The 22,435-nt window shown below is 46.4% G+C and overlaps 3 protein-coding genes across 3 annotated transcripts; 2 read left to right on the forward strand and 1 right to left on the reverse strand.

The window, feature by feature from the left end:
* Positions 1-1,628: 1,628 nt before the first annotated feature.
* EID2 (EP300 interacting inhibitor of differentiation 2) lies at positions 1,629-2,878 on the reverse strand. The gene has a single exon (XM_045989403.1). It carries the CDS (start codon positions 2,751-2,753, stop codon positions 2,178-2,180), a length of 576 nt encoding a protein of 191 aa, XP_045845359.1. The 5' UTR covers positions 2,754-2,878; the 3' UTR covers positions 1,629-2,177.
* A 50-nt stretch (positions 2,879-2,928) lies between these two features.
* Positions 2,929-4,097, forward strand: LOC123931810 (ferritin light chain-like). Its single transcript, XM_045989402.1, has one exon. It carries the CDS (start codon positions 3,206-3,208, stop codon positions 4,001-4,003), a length of 798 nt encoding a protein of 265 aa, XP_045845358.1. The 5' UTR covers positions 2,929-3,205; the 3' UTR covers positions 4,004-4,097.
* Positions 4,098-17,231: 13,134 nt separating this feature from the next.
* LEUTX (leucine twenty homeobox) lies at positions 17,232-22,431 on the forward strand. Its single transcript, XM_045986756.1, has 3 exons — positions 17,232-17,238; positions 21,199-21,350; positions 22,024-22,431. Exons 1-3 carry the CDS (start codon positions 17,232-17,234, stop codon positions 22,429-22,431), a joined length of 567 nt encoding a protein of 188 aa, XP_045842712.1.
* The last annotated feature ends 4 nt before the right edge of the window (positions 22,432-22,435 follow it).

The raw sequence follows: 22,435 nt of genomic DNA on the forward strand, positions 1-22,435 counted from the left end.
TCTGTCAAATAAGTAGATAAAATCTTAAAAAAAAAATAAAGAAAAGAAAAACTCATACTGTCGGGGTGCATGGGTGGCTCAGTGGGTTAAGCCTCTGACTTCTGGTTTCGGCTCAGGTCATGGTCTCAGGGTCCTGGGATTGAGCCCCTGGGAGTCTGCTTGAGATTCTCTCTCTCCCTCTCCCTCTACTTCCTTCCTCCCCCTGCTAGCGTGCACGTGCTCGCTCTCTCTCTCTCAAAACAACAACATACTACCTTTCAAGTATATAGATTGGCAAAATCCAGACCATTGGTGGCTTACTATGTCAGCGAGACTGGAAGGAAAAGTCCTTGGGTTGCTGGCAGAAGTGGAAAGTGGTACAACACGCACGGAAGGCAACTTCGCAGGATCTGTAACATTTCAAATGAGTACCTTTGGTCCAGAATTCCGAATTCTGTAAATTCACACTATGGGTATTATATATAACAAAGAATCTAAGAAGCTGCTGATTATAAGCTGCTCCATCATTTTATAAAAGTTAAGGGAGGGGCGCCTGGGTGGCTCAGTGGGTTAAGCCTCTGCCTTCGACTTGGGTCTTGATCTCAGGGTCCTGGGATCGAACTCCGCATCGGGCTCTCTGCTCGGTGGGGAGCCTGCTTCCCAGCCCCCTCCCCTGCCTGCTTCTATGCCTACTCGTGATCTCTCTCTCTGTCAAATAAATAAAATCTAAAAAAAAAAAAAAATTGTAAGAAAAGAAAGTTAAGGGAAAAATGCTGGTATTATACCGTCAAGGGGTGCCTGGGTGGCTCACTTGATTACATGTGTGACTTCAGCTCAAGTCATGATCTCAGTGTCCTGGGATCACTCAAGTCCCCAGTTGGGCTCCCTGCTCAGCGAGGAGTCTGCTTCTCCCTCTGCCCCTCCAGCCGCTGCTTGTGCACTCTCTCTCAAATGAATCAATAAAATCGTTTTTTAAAAAAGATTTATTTATCTGACAGAGAGACAGATCACAAGTAGGCAGAGAGGCAGGCAGAGAGAGGGGGAAGCAGGCTCCCCTTGAAGCAGAGAGCCCGATGTGCTTGATCCCAGGACCCTAGGATCATGACCTGAGCCGAAGGCAGAGGCTTTAACCTATGAGCCACCCAGGTGCCCCAATAAATAAAATCTTTAAAAAGAAATCTAAAGCAAAAGATGGGGAACCACCCAAAGGCCCATCAGTAGGTTCCTGGATAAGTAAACTACAGCATAACCAACCACAGAATGAAACAAAATGCAGCTCTAAAAAAGAAAACCTAGTAGGAAACCTAGTAGTTTGGAAGGATCATCAAGATACGTTCTTACTGGAAAAGCAGCTTATAAATCAGTAAATACACCAACTTTTGTGAAGAAATGAAAAACAAGAAAACAGAACCCCTCCCCCCCATACCCAAATTCGCATTTGCTTGTGTGTACATAAGGACACTGCAAGGACAGAGGAGGCACCTACAGATGTGGGTTGTGGTACTCACTGGATGGAGGGGACAGGGAGGGAAGGCTTTTCAGCGTATATTTTACATTTGGGGGATGTGAATACATTTACCAAAACAAAAACAACAACAAAAAAACACCTTAAGTAAAAATTAAAAATGAAAGAAAAAACATCCAGAAACTTCAGAAACTCTCAAACACACAATTTATCACGTAATATATACAACAGTTACATTGTTTGCCACTTGAAATGCCTTAGAAAACACAAAATCGCCTTAGACTAAAACCTGACGCGAGTAGAGCGCAAATTCTGACAATTTCAAGTTCTCTTCCGGGGGCTTCCAGTCTGTCTACAGGATAACTCAGCTGTGACTCCTTCTTGCTACCATGAGTATCTGACCGTTTCTCTTCTCATCACCAGCTCTATTATGGCCAATATTTCACACCGAGTCTCAACTGCATGAAACCTCCCCTTCACGTTGGTCAAGCAGTTTTTGAAAGACATTTCCACCACGCAGGGCCAAGAATCTGTTATCAGTCGCAAACCCAACGTCACAGAAGTCACGAGGCTTTGAATCTTCTCTCTCTCCTTCCTGATGCTTTTTCCTGGTAAACCTCCCTTTCCCCACCGGACGAGGCATGGGCCTTATCTCCTATACAAGGACTTCTTCCAACGCAGCGACACGACTGGCGCCAAGTCTCGCTCCCCTGCACGCAGGTCCGTCGCCACACTATTCCCTACTGATAAACTTATCACAACCGAGTTCTTCTATCAGAGGATTGATAACCTCAGACGCGGTGAGAGCTATAGTAAACGTCAAAATGTCAAAATCCATCCTCTGGGGGTTCCGCTGATACTCGGCATCGAACGCGGCTTCCCGGGCTCTGCAGGCTTCCACAAACCTCCTGCGGCGTTCTTCCAGCTCCTGGATCCTGCCCGGGGCGATCGGGTAGTGTTCCAGATAGTGGCGGAGGAACTGCTGGTAATTAATTCCTAAAACACTAAGGGGGTGACGCAGACGGAGGTACGGCAGCGCAGCCAGGCCCGCACCGTTCGCGGGCCGGGACCGGGGTCTGGCCTGCGCGCCCTCTTCCTCCGCCGGCCCCGCCAGCTCGCGGGCGACCGCCGCCTCGCGGGCTTCCGCGGCCGCCGCCGCCGTCGCTGCCACCGGACCTTCTCCGGGCTCTGCAGGCCGCGCCGGGGCCGGGTCCCGCCTCCCGCCGCCTACCTCCGCCTGCTGGACGTCGCGGTGGCCATTCGCCGCGTGCGTCTGCCGGACACTGCTGTCGGCGGGCAGCTCGGACATCTCGGACCGCGGGGGCAGCCGCTCCCAGAAAAATTGCGGTAACGGGACAGCGCGACGACGGGAGTGCAGCTGAGTGCGCGCGCGCCAGCGCCGTGCGCGCCAGGAAAGGCAGTGCGCGAGCCCGTGTGCGCCAGGAAAGGCAGTGCGCGAGCCCGTGTGCGCCAGGAAAGGCAGCGCGCGAGCCCGTGTGCGCGAGCACAGGGCCTACGGCTCAACCCAGGCGCACTGCGCACGCGTCATGGCCGGGCACCCGCGCTGCGCCAGACGCCACCTAGCGGCCGGATGTGCCATCACAGCTGAAACTGTCGGGGGGGCTAACCGAACGTCTGAGGGCGGAGCCATGTATTCCATTTGGACCAGTTTAACGTTTACAAGGAAAGTCCTACAAGACTGCTTCTTGTTGGCTTTCCCAAGATACCATCCAAGATGCTTCACTCAAAGCTTCTTCTCCCATGATTATAATGCCCCACCAACAGTGCGTCCGGCGGGCCCCTGGATCTGTCCAGTGTTTCAACAGAATTTGTGAACAGACCCAGGGCCACCCTTTATTCCAGACTCCGGTCGCCCTCCAGCCGCTGGTGCAGCCTCAACCCTCTGTACAGCCTCAACCCTCGGAACCATCTCCTCAGCTACCCTCTGCCTCCGGGGCCAACCAACACCGGTTTTTGAGCTTAGGTCCCTGTTGCCAACCAACCATGAGCTGTCAGGTTCGCCAGAATTACTCCACCGAGGTGGAGGCCTCCGTCAACTGCCTAGTTAACATGCACCTGCGGGCCTCCAACACCTACCTCTCCCTGGGCTTCTACTTCAACTGCAGCGATGTGGCTCTGGAGGGCTTGGGCCGCTTCTTCCAAGAGTTGGCCCAGAAGAAGCTCGAGGGTGCCCAGAAGCTCTTGATGTTGCAAGAACAGCGCAGCGGCAGCTCCCTCTTCCAGGACGTGCAGAAGCCGTCCCACGACAAGTGGGGGAAAGCCCTGGACGCCATGGAAACTGCTGTGGTCCTGGAGAAGAACCTGAACGAGGCCCTTTTGGATCTGCACGCCCTGGCTTCCTCCCGTGCGGATGCCCATGTCTGTAACTTCCTGGAGAGCCACTTCCTGGGCGAGGAGGTGAAAATCATCAAGAAGATGGGCGACCACCTGACGAACCTCCGCAGGGTGTCCTGCACCCAGGTCGGGCTGGGCGAGTATCTCTTCGAAAGGCTCACACTCAAGCGTGACTGTCAGCCTCTGGAGCCCAGCGACCTTTGAGGGGCCCCTCTGACATCCCCTTAGTCCCGGGGCTTCTGTCTGGGTTTGTCCGAGCAGCTAGCTGCCAGGCAGCTTTTTAACCACCCGGGAGAGGTCTTCCCTCAAGCTGTGGACCAAATGGAAACAATAAAGCTTTTTGCAGGGGAGAAAGAAAAAAAAAAAAAGCCGTCTGTATTGTATACCAAAATAGTCTAGATTCGTAGGGTTTTTGGCGGGAGGGAGGGAGAGGGTGTTCTTTATTACTTTCCGTTTATTCATTTGTCTGTCTTCCTCTCAACAATCCTTTGAAATACTAAAGCTTTCTAATCACACTCCCTTCTTATCTTTAACATCTCTTTGGCCACTCTTGGCCGTTTTTTTTTTTTTTCCCCTAAATCTTATCTGTACAGTATAACACAGGCAGAAAAGTATAAGAAATATACAGCGGGTTGATTGATCAGAAAGCCAACATCCATGTAACCACCACTGGAAATCAATTTTTTTTTTTTTAAGATTTTATTTATTGGGGCGCCTGGGTGGCTCAGTGGGTTAAAGCCCCTGACTTCGGCTCAGGTTATGGTCCCAGAGTCCTGGAATCGAGCCCCACATCGGGCTCTTTGCTCAGTGGGGAGCCTGCTTCCTCCTCTCTCTCTCTACCTGCCTCTCTGCCTATTTGTGATCTCTGTCAAATAAATAAATAAAATCTTTTTTAAAAATAAAGATTTTATTTATTTATTTGACAGACAGAGATCACAAGTAGGCAGAGAGGTTGGGGGGGGGAGGTGGGGAAGCAGGACTCCTACTGAGCAGGGAGACTGAGGCGGGGCACGATCCCAGGACTCTGGGATCATGACCCAAGCCCAAGGCAGAGGCTTAACCCACTGAGCCACCCAGGCACCCCTGGAAATTGATTTCTAATATTCCTGAACCCTTCCCCCTGCTTCACTGTCCTCTCCTTCCTACCCAGAGGTAACTACTATCCGGGTATTTACGGTGATTGTTTCCCTGTTTTGCTTTTTGTTTTACTACCTAGGGGTGCATTCCTGTAGTTTAGTTTCGCTTATATATTTTTTTAAATTTTATATACTCTTGTGTCTGGGTTCTTTCACACAACATTATTTTTATGAGATTCAACCATGTTTTTCATTGTTTCATTGGTTATAAATAGTTCATTTTCTTAAAAAAATTTTAAAAATAATTTTAAGTAAACTCGGCCCCAATGTGGGACTCTCTAACTCAGGGACATGGGGATCAAGAGTCACATGCCAGCCAGCCAGCCAGGCGCCCCAGTGATTCATTTTCTTGATAGTTACATAGTCATTACTATTCTTTTTAAAAAATATTTATTTATTTTAAAGATTTTATTTATTTATTTGACAGACAGAGATCATAGGTAGACAGAGAGGCAGGCAGAGAGAGAGGAAGGAAAGCGGGTTCCCTGCTGAGCAGACAGCCTGATGTGGGGCTCGATCCCAGGACCCTGGGATCATGACCTGAAATGAAGGCAGAGGCTTCAACCCACTGAGCCACCCAGGTGCCCCCAAAAACATTTATTTGAGAAGGCGCCTGGGTGGCTCAGTGGGTTAAGCTGCTGCCTTCGGCTCAGGTCATGGTCTCAGGGTCCTGGGATCGAGTCCCACATCGGGCTCTCTGCTCAGCGGGGAGCCTGCTTCCCTCTCTCTCTCTCTCTGCCTGCCTCTCTGCCTACTTGTGATCTCTCTCTGTCAAATAAATAAATAAAATCTTAAAAAAATATTTATTTGAGAGAGAGAGTGCAAGCGAGCGCAGTGGGGGCAGAGGAAAAGGGAGAGAGAATCCTGAAGGAGAGTCCATGCTCAGCAGGGGACCAGTCTGGGGCTCCATCCCCTAGGTGCATCCCTCTCTGGGCTCAACTTTAGCTGGAGGTGTTAACCAGATCTCCTCCCCTTGGCAGGCACTAAGTTCCCAGAACTGTACCTTTTACAAGAGCCATAGCCATTCTGCTCTGCTTCTGCTAAAGAATAAGTGACTAACATACAGTCCACGTTTAAATCTCCCCAGTTGTCCAAAAACATGTCCTTTGTAGCAGCTTTTTAAAAAAAGATTTTATTTGACAGAGATCACAAGTGGGCAGAGAGGCAGGCAGAGAGAGAGGGGGAAGCAGGATCCCTGTTGAGCAGAGAGCCCGATGTGGGGCTCGATCCCGGGACCCTGGGATCATGACCTGAGCCAAAGGCAGAGGCTTTAACCCACTGAGCCACCCAGGAGCCCCTTTATAGCAGTTTTTTCTTAAAGATTTTATTGATTTGTCGGACAGAGAGAGATGGTACAAGCAGGTGGGGAGGGGCAAAGGGAGAGTGAGAAGCAGGATCCCTGCTGACCAAGAAGCCCCATATGGAGCTTGATCTCACAACCCTGAGATCATGATCTGAGCCGAAATCAAGAGTTGGATGCTTGACCGACTGAGCCACCCATGCACCTCACTATGTCCTAAATTTAAAAGGCTCTTTAAAACAAAACTACCATTGGGGCGCCTGGGTGGCTCAGTGGGTTAAAGCCTCTGCCTTTCGCTCAGGTCATGATCCCGGGGTCCTGGAATCGAGCCCCGCATCGGGCTCTCTGCTCGGCAGGGAGCCTGCTTTCTCCTCTCTCTCTCTGCCTGCCTCTCTCCCTACTTGTGATCTCTATCTGTCAAATAAATAAATAAAATCTTAAAACAAACAAATAAAAAAAAAACCCCAAAACTACCATTAAAACCTAATGTTGGTAACAGTTATAATAGATATAGAGTTGGCCTAAAGCTTCATAGTTCATCCAAGAAGTCACCAAGAGGTCTCAGTCTCTATGAAAAGGTGACCCTGGGATTGCTAGGAACAGTGGTTCTCAAAGTGTGGTCCCCAGACCAACAGCATCAGTACACTTGGGAACTGAGATCATGGATCCCAGCCCATACCTACTGAATTAAAGTCTGGAGGTGGGACCCAGCTGTGTTTTACAAGCCCTCCAGGTGGTTCTCATGCACGCTAAAGTTTAAGAACCACTGGCTATGAAAGATTTTTCATCGGGACACCTGGGTGGCTCAGTGGGTTAAGTATCTGCCTTCGGCTCACTCAGGTTATGATCCTGGAGTCCTGGGATAGAGCCCTACACTGGGCTCCCTGCTTCTCCTTCACCCTCTTCCACTCCCCCAGCTTGTGCTCACACACTCTCTGTCAAATAAATAAACAGTCTTAAAAAAAAGATCTTGGGGTGCCTGGGTGGCTCAGTGGGTTAAGCCTTTGCCTTCGGCTCAGGTCATGATCTCAGGGTCCTGGGATCGAGCCCCACATCGGGCTCTCTGCTCAGCAGGGAGCCTGCTTCCCCCCCACTCCCCGCCCCTGCCTGCCTCTCTGCCTACTTGGGATCTCTCTCTGTCAAATAAATAAATAAAATCTTAAAAAAAAAAAAAAAGATCTTTCATCATCTGGTTTAAAAAAAAAAAGAAACCTACAAACTCTCAAGAGATGAGGAGGACAACTCACAGACTGGGAGAAAATGTTTGTAGCACATATATCTGGGTTTTGTTTATTTGTTTTTAAAGAGTTTATTTATTTATTTGACAGAGAGAGACACAGGGACAGAGAGAACACAAGCAGGGAGAGTAGGAGAGGGAGAAGCAGGCTTCCCACTGAGCAGGGAGCCCGATGCGGGGCTCGATCCCGGGACCCTAGGATCATGACCCGAGCCAAAGGCAGATGCTTAACGACTGAGCCACCCAGGCACCCCATGTTTTTTCTCTTTTTAAAGATTTTATTTATCTACTTGAAGGAGAGCGAGAGAGAGCACAGAGGGAAAGGGAGAAGTAGACTCCCCGCTGAGCAGAAAGCCCAAATCAGGGCTCCATTCTCGGACCCTAGGTTCATGACCTGAGCCAAAGGCAGACACTTAACCAATTGAGCCACCCAGGCACCAGAGCACAGATGTCCATTAAAGGACTGTTGTCCAAAAGAGAAAAAGAGCTCTTTTTAACAATAAGATGAACAATCCAATTTAAAAATGGGCAAAATTTTTAAATCTCTCTCTCAAATAAATAAAATCTTAAAAAAAAAAAAAGTGGGTGAGAGACGTCACCAAAGACATATAGATGGCAAATCAGCATATAAGATGCTTCACATCATATGTCATTAAGGAATTGCAAATTGAAACAATGTGGGGCGTCTGGATAGCTCAGTTGTTAAGCCTCTGCCATCGGCTCAGGTCATGATCCCAGAGTTTGGGGATCGAACCCGACATCAGGCTCCCTGCTCTGTGGGAAGCCTGATTCTCCCTCTCTTATTCCCCGTTTGTGTTCCCTCTTTCCCTGTGTCTCTGTCAAATAAATAAATAAATAAAATCTTAAGTAAAAAAAGGAAAATACTGTATGTGCTACAAAAAACAAGTGGACTCATACAGTTCAAACCCGTGTTGCTCACGGGTCAGGTGTAATCCAAAGTTCTATTTGTGCTCTAACTCCTGCAGGAGCAAGGTCAGCGACAGCCGTGCTTTTCTCCACAAGGAGTCCAACCCTGTTTTCATGCCTCATAATGAGCAGCTACCACGGACCGGGTCCACTGTGGGTCCTGGCACTGAGGACCCCTGGGAAGAGAAGCATTATCAGGCCCATACATAACAGCGCACGAAGGATAGAACAAAGCCCAGGAACGCTGGCGGCATCAAACGGAGGCCCTGAGCTTGTTCGGGGCATCAGAGAAGGGTTTTGTGGGAAGGTGGTGAACGGGGCCAGGGAAGCAGATGCTCCAAGCACAAGGACCAGAAAGAGAACATCAGAGTCTTGGAGCCCCAGCTGAACGCTGCTCAACCGGTGAACGCCCGGCGCCCCACGTCGCCTTCTCAAGCTGCAGCTCCGCTGTCTCTCATTTCTCAACTGCCTCATAGGAAAAGGCCTGGCTGGGGGACTTCTTACCTCCAGAGATCCCTTAGATGGAATGCTGCTTCACTTGGAATGAAGTCTGAGCGCTTTCATTGTGATCTGGCCTTGATCTGTCTCTCCACCTTCAACTTCTCCCCCTATCTCTCCGTTCCATAAAATACCTTAGCGGTACTGCCCTACTGTCTGCCCCTCGAATGTCAAAAGGTTTTTCTTGTCTCTGAGCCTTCGAGTTTTGTTTTTTTTTAAGATTTTATTTATTTTTTTTAAAGATTTTTATTTGTTTATTTGACAGAGAGAAATCAAAAGTAGGCCGAGAGGCAGGCAGAGAGAGGGGTAAGCAGGCTCCCCACCAAGCAGAGAGCTGATGTGGGGGCTCAATCCCAAGACCCTGAGATCATGACCCGAGCCAAAGGCAGAGGCTTAACCCACTGAGCCACCCAGGCGCCCCTATTTTTATTTATTTGACAGATCACAAGTAGGCAGAGAGGCAGGCAGAGAGAGGAGGAAGTAGGCTCCCCGCGGAGCAGAGAGCCTGACGCGGAGATTGATCCCAGGACCCTGAGATCATGACCCCAGCCCAAGGCAGTTAGGCTCAGACGGCCTGAGCCACCCAGGCGCCCCTGAGCCTTCAAGTTTGCTGTTCCATTTGCTGAGAACACCTTTCTTTATCCTCTTGTAAAAAACACACTTCCTCAGAGCTGTCTTGCTTGGGACACCGATCTCACGCACTTCCTCGAACCAGTGCTGTTGATGGCATCTATATGTATCATAATCAGTGCATATCATAATCAGAAACGATTTATTGGCTCGTTTGCTTATTTATTTTCTGCTTCCCTCCCTAGGGTGCCGGCACTTTCCAAGGCAGAGATAAGTTCTATTTTCCTAAATCTTGATTTCCCGTTCACCAGAACAAGATGTTGGCAGAGCAATCACTCAGATTACTGGTAAGTGAGCAAGTGAAGAAGGGACAGGATTAAAAACAAAAAACAAAAAACAAATGAAAAAATGAATGCCTGCAAAATCCTCTGCTATTTTGACTTTCGTCCTTTTTGATTACATCACCCTCTTCAACCTCATTCGACTCCAGGGTTCAATTCTAAAAGGTTTTTTAATTTTTGTTTTTTAACATTTTATTTATTTCTTTATCAGAGAAAGAGGAAGAGAGAGAGAGAGCACAAGCAGAGGGAGAAACAGTCTCCCCGCTGAGCAAGGAGCCGGATGCAGGTCTTGATCCGAAGACACTGGGATCATGACCTGAGCTGAGGGCAGACACTTAACCCACTAAGCCACCCAGTGTCCAGTTTTGTTTGTTTTTAAAGATTTTATTTATTTGACAGAGAGAGATAGGGAGAGAGGGAACACAAGCAGGGGGAGTGGGAGAGGGAGAAGCTGGCTTCCTTCTGAGCAGGGAGCCCGATGTGGGGCTCGATCCCAGGACCCCAGGATCCTGATCTGAGTGGAAGGCAGATGCTTAATGACTGAGCCACCCAGGCACCCCAGAAGAGATTTTTGGAAAGGGGGTTTCTATTGTTGATCACTTCAAAAGTTTCCCTGAATGTTCTTCTCGTATGAGACACAGACAGGCACTTCAATCGTTTCGGTCTTGGGCTACCCACAATGTTTCCAGAATCAGTGTTCTTCAGCTCTTTCAAGACCCCTCCCGGCCAGGCTGATGAGTGCGTGGGGATGGGGGATGAGGGTGGAGTGGGGGTGGGGAGCAGGTGAGAAGGGCCAAGGCCAGAGTCCCAGCTCCACATCAGGAAGCTGGGGCCACACTGGGTGTGGGGCGTCCAGAGTGGATGACCAAGAACTAGAGCCGACTGGTCCGCCCAGTTAGACCCCCTCTTAGGAGTAAGATGGGTCTCAGAGAAGAACACCACGGGGAAGAATCAACAAGGCAGCAAATATGTCATCCGAGAGGTGGAGAAAATGCAGAGCAGAGGGACGGGGAACGGGAAGCTAGCTGAGAGGCAAGAGGGATGCACGATTAAAAAAAAAAAAAAAAAAAGCGGGGCGCCTGGGTGGCTCAGTGGGCTAAAACCTCTGCCTTCGGCTCAGGTCATGATCTCAGGGTCCTGGGATCGAGCCCTCCATTAGGCTCTCTGCTCAGCAGGGAGCCTGCTTCTGTTGGGGTCCGTTATCAAAGGAATGAGACTGAGACAAAGTGAAAGCTTTGCAAAGCTTTATTCTATGCCAAGCATTAGAAGTCTGACCGGCCAGGGCCGCCTCCAAAGAGAGTGAACCCTTCCACATCTCACAGGCTGGTTTTATAGGGCATATCCTCAGGCCCAAGGTATGTGGCTTCTATTGTTAAGGCGTTTACTCCCGGAATCGGTACCCGGAACCGATACCAGGAACTACTGGGGTGTTTATTCCCTGAATGAAGTCCGTGTATGTAAACAACAATATGACTCCCTGGGCAATATGGAGTCGCTCTGGCTAAGCAGGCCCTAATAGTTAAACAGGTTTTAACATTAAATCGGCCCTAACATTCCCCCTTTTTCTTTGGAGATTAGTCAATTCCTTGATTTTTCAGCCAGTTTTATGTCTTCGTGTTGTAAAGGGTTATATTGAGTTTGTAGGACTAACATTTTTATTTCCCGAATTCCTTTTTTTTTTCCTTTTAAAAAGATTTTATTTATTTATTTGACAGACAGAGATCACAAGTAGGCAGAGAGGCTCCCTGCTGAGCAGAAAGCCTGGTGTGGGCCAAATTCCTATTTTGTACAAATGACATTAGGGCGTTAATACCCAGAAGCAGCATTCCTCTCCCAGGGCTACGCAGAGTGCCTCCTTTTTAAGAATAGTATGTCAAGCCCTCTTCTGTTCTGTAGTTAACCTTGAATGTTATTCTATCTGCTGTCTTTTTGATTTTCCATTGGGCTGTTTTAGGCCGATGAGGTGTCCCCTGGCTGCTGCTGAGTAGGAACAGGGTGAAAAGTGACCAAGTTATGAAACCCTTTTGAGTCTTAGTTTTAGTCCACAGTTGGTGGGGTCCTCCGGCAGTGACTCCCATTTCTTGGGGGTGTCCTTGCTTTTGGCTTGTTTGACGTGACACGTGTGAATCCAGGCCCTGATGCCTTTTACTTTCACTGCCATGGGGGTGGTCAGGATGACAGTGAACGGTCTCCTCCAAGTTTTTTACTCAGTGGCGGTGTATCCAAACCAAGTTTCCAGGTTGGTAAGGACGCATTTCTATCTTTGTAAGACAGACTGTAGCACCTGCAGTGACTGGAGTACAGACTGATCAGTCATTTCCTCTAGGGTAACCTGTTGTTATTTCAAATGGGGTCACCTTGCTTAAATAGGGTGTACATTGTGCCCTGAGGAGGGCGAAAGGAAGGAGATCCACCCATCCACTGCCAGTTTCCAGAATTAACTTTGTCAAGGTCTCTTTAAGAGTCCGGTTTTAGTCTCTCTACTTGTCCGGAGTTCTGGGACTGGTAGGCACAGTGTAGTTTTCAATTAGTGTCCACGGCTTTGGCCAATGCCTGTGAGACTGAACTCACAAATGTAGGGCCGTTGTCTGACCCGACTGCAAGAGGCAACCCAAACTTGGGAATTATTTTTTTCTAGCAGCTTTTGGCTATCATTCCTGCTGTCTCATGTTTGACGGAAAAAGCCTCTACCCAGCCTGAAAAGGTATCCATAAAAACTAACATATATTTGTGTCCAATGGGTTCCGTTATTATCCCTACAGAATATTAGGCAAGATCGTCTAAACAAGCTATCGTGCAACTTCTCTGAAGTTTACCTCAAGTTGTCTAGCTTAAGTAAACAAACATTTAAAGACAACAAAATCTAGAACTTAACATCCACAAAGGTGTGTTACTGAAACCTAATTTTTGTCTCTAAAATAACCCTCATTTCCAGAGATAGCCAAATCAGGATGAATTTATTTGAAAAACAAGTCCAGTTTTAACAAACCTGGCCTAATTATTTACATAAGCGCAGCAAGAACAGTGAGTGATCATATAGATCTTTTAGAATCTGCTTTGCTGGAACTTCTTATAAGGAATCTCTAGGTTGAACTTGTAATAGTCTCTCCAGGCCAGAAGCCAAGCCATGTACTTGCCATCGGATAAGCCTGCAATACCTGTCGATTTGGGTGAATTCCTCTTCCTGGGGTCCCCAACGTATCCTGAGGCTCCTGCACCTGATACCTCTTTACTCACCTGGTGAGGCTGCTGGGAACTCTGTAAGCAAGGTATCAGGCCAACAGTTCCAAGGGGCTTTATGGCTCCAGGTTTTATAAAGTCAACCATAGTTCCTTTAAGCTGTCTGCTCATATCTGAGTCTTTCTCAAATATGATATTCCGGTCAAAGCCTTGGTAAAATAACCAGCGTTTCCAATGGTGTCCTGTTACAAGGAGAACAGATTTTTACTGAACTTATGCAAATGACTGATTGCTATGGAAGAAAGAATACTTGCTGAGACCTTTTGAGTTTCAGAGGGTTCAGATAGAGAGAAAAGTTGAATGCTTCGATTTGTTTACAAATGAATATTTTTACATTTCTGTAAGTCACAAACATCTTTTTTTTTTTTAAGATTTTTATTTATTTGACAGAGAGAAATCACAAGAGAGGCAGGCAGAGAGAGAGGAAGGGAAGCAGGCTCTCTGCTGAGCAGAGAGCCCGATGTGGGACTCGATCCCAGGACCCTGAGATCATGACCTGAGCTGAAGGCAGCGGCTTAACCCACTGAGCCACCCAGGTGCCCCTGTAAGTCACAGACATCTTAAGAAAAAAGTTTCCTTAGTCTGGAAGAGCAAACATTAGAGAACCAGCAATGTTTTAAAATAACAGATGTGACATTATAATCTTCTAGTTTATTTAGTCCCATGTTACTAATTCTGGTTTAGTCTGAATGCAGCTTTTACTTAGTTCTGGAAATTTTTACCCATTTCAATTTGAGGATTTTTAACATATCAAATACCTGTATTTGTCCTGAAAGTCCTTTTATGAATCTCCTTTAAGGTAAAACTTATTTTACAAGAGAATTAAAACAATTATAAGTGACAAAAGCTCAGAATAGATATTTTTTTTTAAAGATTTTATTTTTATTTATTTGACAGAGAGAGAGATCACAAGTAGGCAGAGAGACAGGCAGAGATAGAGGCAGAGAGAGAGGAGGAAGCAGGCTCCCTGCGGAGCAGAGAGCCCGATGCGGGGCTAGATCCCCAGAATAGATATGGTTAAAGAGCTGATGAGGGGCGCCTGGGTGGCTCAGTGGGTTAAAGCCTCTGCCTTCAGCTCAGGTCATGATCCCAGGGTCCTGGGATCGGCCCCACATTGGGCTCTCTGCTCAGCAGGGAGCCTGCTTCCTCCTCTCTCTCTGCCTGCCTCTCTGCCTACTTGTGATCTCTGTCTGTCAAATAAATAAAATCTTAAAAAAAAAAAGCTGATGAGATGAGAGTTTATAATTTAACTGGCAAGAAAATCAGGTTACTTCTGTGACACATAACATTTCAATAATTATAATATCAAGTGATGACTTTATCAAAATGTTAAAACCTTAGGAAATGCATAGAATCTTTATAATAGTTATAGCATTTACCCAACTGTAACCCAAGGTTTATCACTGGTTTAGCAGTACTTCCTGAGTAACTTAGCATGCCAAGGAAAAGCCTTATGAGTCAAAGAGATCTCATTTACAATTTAAATCTTGTCAACAATTGCTAAAATCTAAGTTTTAAAGCACATGCCTAAATAGGATTACGGAGTTTAAGATCTGATAAAACAAAACATAGAAACTGGTTTCTCTGGGCAGGCAAAGAGAAAACTATTTACATTTTATTCTTAACAGCAGATCAATTAATCTAAGAAAACTTTGTGTTTTTTTTTTGAACAGAGAGAAAGCAGATTTTTTATACCAGTGTCTTTTTAGTTTACATAATAGTCAACATTTACTTGAATGTAAATTCAATTTACTTGAATTCCTTAAATACTGTGCCTCATTTGAACAGAAACATTTTACAGGAAAAGATTTATTAGTCTTTTTTCCCTTCTTGTGAATAAATCCATCAAAACTGATCTAATATGGTCAAATTTTCAACATATTTAATTGTTCCCTTTCAAACCCATAAACCAAGGCAAAGAAAAGTCACTTTCCCCAAGCCTTCTACGACTTACTATATACCCTCAAGTTTAGTTTTTATTATCTCCTTTCATGTTCTGGTGCAACCAGATATTTTTACTTTAAGACAAAACTATTCATTTTCTTTTTTTTTTTTTTTTTAAAGATTTTATTTATTTATTCGACGGAGAGAGATCACAAGCAGGCAGAGAGGCAGGCAGAGAGAGAGGAGGAAGCAGGCTCCCTGTGGAGCAGAGGGCCTGATGTGGGGCTCGATCCCAGGACCCTGAGATCATGACCTGAGCCCAAGGCAGCGGCTTAATCCACTGAGCCACCCAGGCGCCCCAAAACTATTCATTTTCTTAGGCCCTCTTTTTTTTGTGTGCACAGTTTTTCTAAACTTACTATCAGTCAACTGCCTTCCCTCTGGTTTTTCAGACAGCATTAAAACTTAATAAAAACCTTACGGCATTTTTCTTCTGGTTGTCCAGAATACGTGGAGTCATTTCATGTGTTTTTACCACTTTGGCGTGCTACATTTTAAAATTCATTTTAGGGACGCCTGGGTGGCTCAGTGGGTGAAAGCCTCTGCCTTCGCCTCAGGTCATGATCTCAGGGTCCTGGGATCGAGCCTCGCATTGGGATCTCTGCTCGGCAGGGAGCCTGCTTCCTCCTCTCTTTCTCTGCCTGCCTCTCTGCCTACTTGTGATCTCTGTCTGTTAAATAAATAAATAAAATCTAAAAAAAAAAATTCATTTTAATCTTAGTCCGTCCTGACCATACCTAAAGTTTCTTTTCTGAAGATTTTCCTTCAAAAACCTTTTACAACTTTCTTTTGCTGCCAGGTTTTGTCCCAAGCCATTTCCTTCCAAACAACCATCTCATTTAGGACAAAATTACCATCTCTTACCTTCAACAAAGTGTATTTTCATTCCTTATATCTTTCTTATATATCTCCTACTTTTTTACATACAGAGTTGCTTCCTTTATTTCATCAGTCTTAGTTATAGTTAGCAGAATTTTCTATTCTTAGAAACACTTCAGTCTCTAGTGATGGCTAAGTATTAACCAATTGTGAATTGTTATAACAGAATTTTTTTAAAAGATTTTATTTATTTATTTGACAGAGATCACAAGTAGGCAGAGAGGCAGGCAGAGAGAGAGAGGGAGAAGCAGGCTCCCTGCTGAGCAGAGAGCCCAAGGTGGGGCTCGATCTCAGGACCCTGAGATCATGACCTGAGCCGAAGGCAGAGGCTTAACCCACTGAGCCACCCAGGCGCCCCATAACAGAATTTTTTTTAATTGATTTATTTGTCAGAGAGATAGAGAGAGTACAGGCAGGCAGAGTGGCAGGCAGAGGCAGAGGGAGAAGCAGGCTCCCCACACAGCAAGGAGCCTGATATGGGACTTGATCCCAGGACCCTGGGATCATGACCTGAGCGGAAGGCAGTCACTTAACCAACTGAGCCACCCAGGCATCCCTATAACAGAATTTTTTAGATGGCAAATTTATGAAGCAGGTAAGCACAAAACATGTTTACCAACAGATTTAAATATTCTTGGTTTCTTTGCAGTAAGAAGTCAAAAGCACAAACCTACATCAAGTACTCAATGCTTTAGCACTTTATCCCATTTGGTTAAGACCTAGATGTTCATAATTTAATTCCAGTTGTCATCCAACCAAAACTTTAAACTTTCATGTTACCAAAGATTTTGAAAGCTGTTTTAACAATTACCCATTAAAACTTTGAGACAGACAATTAACCATCAGTTCAGTTATTTTTTGCTAACAGATTTTAACAAATAACATGAGTTTATTTGACCTTCAGTAAACTTTAATTGAAGTTTCACATTTACTGCTGTAACTTTAAAGACATGTCTATCTTTTCTTTTTTAAGATTTTATTTATTTGTCAGAGAGAATGAGAGAGAGAGAGAGTGAGCACAGGCAGAGAGGCAGTCAGAGGCAGAGGGGGAAGCAGGCTCCCCATCAAGCAAGGAGCCCAGTGCGGGAATTGATCCCAGGATTCTGGGATCATGACCTGGGCCGAAGGCAGAGGCTTTAGCCCACTGAGCCACCCAGGTGCCCCACAGAATTGGTTCTTAATGCGCACGTACTGAATGGATTACTGGAAGGTGTGACATGGAGGGAGGGATTGGGCAGGGGCCTGATTACATTAAAATCTTGCTTAAATGGGAGCTCCCTAAACCCAGCAGATACACAAACGAAACTCAGGAGGTCGGAAAACACAGAGCTGAAGGAGTCTGCACTTCAACGTGGGTAATATGGCAGGTAAGCTGGGAGCAAAGGCAAAGCATAGCAGTGAGATACTAGAAGGTTGTGGACAAGCAGAAGAGAGTGGGTGAGGGTTTGTTGTAGACTCTTGCCAACATGGAGTGGCCAGTTTGGGAAACCACTGGGTTGTACCAACAGGGAGCACTGGAAAAGGCTTTATAACTGGACTCCACCATTAGCCGCAAGATTTTGTTTTTCCAAGTTCTTCTTAATACTTGCTACCGTCCGACTTTCAAATGTCAGCCATTTGGTGTGTGCTCAGTGAGGAAACTCAACTGAGTACATTGTTAAGATCGTGCTGGCTGTATTCGACGATTCGTGAATCAGGCAACATCCAATCTAGCCCACAGAAAGGACCTCTGGGGAGCTGTACTAAAGGAAAGACTTTTCTGGGTAGAAAGGAGCAGGGAAAGAGGAAGTTAGACTAGACAAACAAGCGGATTGTTTATTGCAAAGTTGGTTTCCTGCGGGGGGCTGGCAGGGGTCTACCAGGTGGTTCCCTAACTAGTGGTGATCAAGCAACTGGTCACCTGACTGGTGACTTAAAACCTGACTGGTTTTAAGATTCCATCCTTGGGAGAATAGAAACTAAGTGTCAGTATGGTGATATGGGGATTAGCATGAGCCACTCCATTTTGGCCCATTGTCTTGTTTTTAACGGTATAAAATAGTACTTAACATTTGATCCATTTCCCATTTTTTATTACCTAGTGAAAGAGTCCTTGAACGTGCGAGAGAGTGCACTGGGAGGGACAGAGGGAGAAGGGAGAAGGAGAGGGATAATCCTAAGCAGGCTCCATACTAAGTGGGAGGCTAACTCGGAGCTTAATTCTATGACCAACCCTGAGCTCATGACCTGAGCAGAAGAGCAGAAATCAAGAATCAGATGTTCATGGGGCACCTGGGTGGCTCAGTGGGTTAAGCCGCTGCCTTCGGCTCAGGTCATGATCTCAGGGTCCTGGGATCGAGTCCCACATCGGGCTCTCTGCTCAGCGGAGAGCCTGCTTCCCTTCCTCTCTCTCTGCCTGCCTCTCTGTGATTTCTCTCTGTCAAATAAATAATAAAAAAAAAAAATCTAAAAAAAAAAAAAAGAATCAGATGTTCAGGGTGCTTGGGTGCCTCCCTCGTTAAGCGTCTGCCTTCAGCTCAGGTGGTGATCCTGGTGTCTCAGATAGAGACCTGCATCAGGCCTCCTGCTCAGTGGGAAGCCTGCTTTTTCCCTCTCCCACCACCCCGCTCCCCTGCTTGTGTTCCCTCTCTCATCTCTGTCTGTGTCAAATAAATAAAATCTTAAAAAAAAAAAAGTCAGATGTTCAACCGAATGAGTCACCTAGGCGCCCCTCCCTGTTCAATTTTAAAGTCCATTCTGCTTTTCTCTTGTGTGAATTCTCCACCTACCGTTTTTTATTTTCTAGTATTTTTTTTTCTTGAGGCTCAGAAGAACATTATTTTTTAAGGTTTTATTTATTTATTTGACAGAGAGAGAGATCACAAGTAGGCAGAGAGGCAGGCAGAGAGAGAGGGGGAAGTAGGCTCCCCGCTGAGCAGAGAGCCCAATGCGGGGCTCGATCCCAGGACCCTGAGATCATGACCTGAGCCGAAGGCAGAGGCTTAACCCACTGAGCCACCCAGGGGCCCCTCAGGAGAACATTTTTGTTGTATTTTAGACACTGATAATTTCTCTTATTTGCTGCAAATAAGTTCTCTCATCTGTGGTCTGTATTTTTCAATTTATTTAAGACTTCTATTGTCCAAATACTTTAAATATTGACGTTATGATATTTATATTATCCTTTTATAATTTATTTTGAAGGCCTAGTTGAGGGGCACCTGGGTGGCTCAGTGGGTTAAAGCCTCTGCCTTTGACTCAGGTCATGGTCCCGGGGTCCTGGGATCAAGCCCCGCACTGGACTCTGCTCAGCGGGGAGCCTGCTTCCTCCTCTCTCTCTGCCTGCCTCTCTACCTACTTGAGATCTGTCTGTCAAATAAGTAAAATCTTTTTTTTTTTAAAGAAAGCCTAGTTGAGAAGTGTATTTCTTTCTTTTTTTTTTAAATGATTTTTTAATTTATTTGAGAGAGAGAGAGAGAGAGACAGGAGCATGAGAAGGGGGAGGGTCAGAGGGAGAAGCAGACTCCTTGCTGAGCTTGGAGCCATATGTGGGACTCGATCCACGGACTCCGGGATCATGCCGTGAGCCGAAGGCAGTAGCTTAACCAACTGAGCCACCCAGGTGCCCCTCTTTTTTTTTTTTAAGATTGTATTTATTTATTTATTAAGATTTACTTATTTATTTATTTTAAAGATTTTACTTTTTATTTAAGATTTACTTATTTACACCCATGTAAATGGGGAGGGGCAGAAGGAGAGACAGAAAGAATCCCAAGCAGACTCCACACTGAGCATGGGTCTGACGCAGGGCTTGATCTCACGACCCTGAGATCGTGACCTTAGCTGAAACCAAGAGTTGCGTGCTCAAATGACTGGGATACCCAAGCACCCCTTTAAGACTTTAGTTTTTATTTTATTATTTTAAAATAGATTTTATTTATTTGACAGAGAGAGAACACAAGTAGGGTAAACAGCAGAGGGAGAGGGAGGAGCAGGGAGCCGGATGTGGGGCTCAATCCCAGGACCCCGAGATCATGATCTGAGCGGAAGGCAGATGCTTAACTGACTGAGACACCCAGATGCCCTGACTTCTATTCCTTTTCTTTTTTCTTTCTTTTTTTTTTAAAGAGTGGGTTTTTTTTTTAATTTTACTTATTTATTTGACAGACAGAGATCACAAGTAGGCGGAGAGGCAGGCAGAGAGAGAGGAGGAAGCAGGCTCCCTGCTGAGCAGAGAGCCCGATGCGGGTCGATCCCAGGACCCTGAGATCATGACCTGAGCCAAAGGCAGAGGCTTAACCCACTGAGCCACCCAGGCGCCCCTTCTATTCCTTTTCTTAAGAAAAATGTTTCTGTTCGTTCATTTGTGGCTCCTCCTCTTCCTCCTGCTTCATCCTTTCTCTGTCTCTGTGTCTTCCTCCAAGGTCTTATAAGCCCCCTGACTTTGTATTCAAAGACATGCTGAGAAGCTGCGAGAAATCCCTGACTGACCTCTTGTCTTTGCAGCGGGGTGGTCAGCGGGATGCTGACTTTTTTCTATGTATGCCTCCAACGTATATAGAATCTTCCATGGAGAATGGATCAAATATTGCTAGATGACATGGTTTTACGTTTACATTTTAAACAACAATAAAAAAAAAAAACCCTCCCAATTTGTATCTATGATGCACCAAGCCTGTAATTAGCAGACTTGCTTTCTGGATACTCCGTATCTTCCCCAAAGCGAGTGAATTATACAGGACCGTTTCACTGATAAAGAAAAGAGGCAAAGAATGTAAGGGTCACGGTTCTCCCAGAGTGACAGAGCTGATAAACAGAATAATCAACATTCTTTCTCAGGTCACTAAGCTTCATGCCTACTTCCCTAACTGGTCTCGTTAATAAACGGCCGAATCAACAGCTTCAGGATCTCACACACCGACCAGTGTAGACAGCAGTGGCCCGAGCCTATGGCTGATTTCAAGGTCTCGGACACTCAAACACTCTCTGAATCTTATGAACTCCAATGAATCCCATGTCGATGTCATGTCCCTGTGTTATCCCAACAAGGACAGCTATCTTTTCTCCCACTCGTCTGGTTCATTTTTCTAGGCTATGAGTTTCTAGCATATTCCTCTAGAACAAGGGAACAGTTACTTGCCCTTAAACCAGGCTTAACCTGTTTTCTAGTAGGGGAAACTGAATTTCAGACACAGGGCAACGCCAGCAAGACGGTGAAGCGTGGGTTCCATGAGTCAACTTTTTAGACCAAGCTCTCAGCTCCCAGATCAGGCTCAGGTCGGGAGTTTACCTTGGAGCGTATTTTTTTTTTTTTTTTAATGAAAGCTCTTTGTCTATCCCTTTTGCAGAAAATCCGAGGTATGTTCGCCGGGGCCGCACACAATTCAGTGTGGAGCAGCTCCAGGCCCTGAAGCGTGTGTTTGAAGAGACCATGTACCCAGACTGGGCAACCACGGAGGAGCTCATCTCCATTACTCATCTCGATGAGTCTGTAATAAAGGTATGTCCCTGCAGACGTCTCTAGCTAGCACACCTAACCCAGAGTGTCACGCGCACTTGTAACTCACACATCATGTAATTCCTGTTTACGGAACAACTGGTACGTGTAAGGACAGATGTTCTGTATTTTTTTCTTCCGACCGCCCATTTCATTGAGGAACGCTAAGGTTCACAGAGACTCCTCCAAGGGTTATAAACACAAGAGCTAGAATTTGAATCCAGATCTTTCTGACTCCAGAACTACAATGCTACAGGGGACCTTTTGGGGATGGATCTCAGATCATCCCCTCGGGGTCTGTTCCTGTTCATTTCTAGGTTCTCCTTAATCAGGACGTTCACAGTCCTCTAGATGTCTTGCAGCTTCTCATAGTCTCAATCTTCAGAATTCTCTCGAAAAATGCAGAACATCTACAAGACAGAAGCACCTTGCCTTATCCCCTCCCGATGTGGCGTTTCAGTGCTCTGTCCTATCCCACGCATTGCAAGCACGATCTCACGTTCCCTTTGCCATCTGGAACTCAGGACAGCGGACAGACGGAGCGTCCCCCGTTCACATAACTGAAAAGATGCGAGACTAGCCTTCTCATGCCAAAAGAGCCCAGTTCCTGGGAACGTGCGGGTTCCCCGTTGGACCCACCCCGCCTTATTAACCTTCTCCCCTCCTCTCTCCCCAGACTTGGTTCAAGAACCAGCGCGTCAAAAGGAAGAAAGAGCAGCAATCAAATGGATCAAATTCATCACGACAGTCACCAAACCCGGCCACTCCCGGCAAAGAGGAGGAGGAGCTCTCCTCACCTGTCACTTCGGCAAACACTCATCATCGCAAAAGACCCAGCATTTCAGACGCCCCTGACCATGAACTGCCTCTGTCCTCCGAGAACGAGCAACCTGGTTCCTCCAGATGGAATTCATCTTGGGATTCGCAGCCTGCAGATCTCCAAGATCTATATCTGGGGGACTCCAATCCTCCCTGGGCCTCCAGTCCCTATGACATCGATCAGTTTACACAGCTCTACGCCCTACCTGGGGATGATGGCCCCCACAGTCTGGATCAGTACCTCTCCCCTACGTGGCCCAGGTAAAGTG

This window comes from Meles meles, chromosome 19 (assembly GCF_922984935.1).
Source record: "Meles meles chromosome 19, mMelMel3.1 paternal haplotype, whole genome shotgun sequence".
Taxonomy (NCBI): Eukaryota; Metazoa; Chordata; class Mammalia; order Carnivora; family Mustelidae; genus Meles; species Meles meles.

Coding starts and splice junctions, on each gene's coding strand:
- EID2 (XM_045989403.1), bottom strand. CDS start 2,753: ATGTCCGAGCTGCCCGCCGACAGCAGTGTCCGGCAGACGCACGCGGCG.
- LOC123931810 (XM_045989402.1), top strand. CDS start 3,206: ATGATTATAATGCCCCACCAACAGTGCGTCCGGCGGGCCCCTGGATCT.
- LEUTX (XM_045986756.1), top strand. Junction 21,351..22,023: donor TCGATGAGTCTGTAATAAAG/GTATGTCCCTGC, acceptor CTCTCTCCCCAG/ACTTGGTTCAAGAACCAGCG.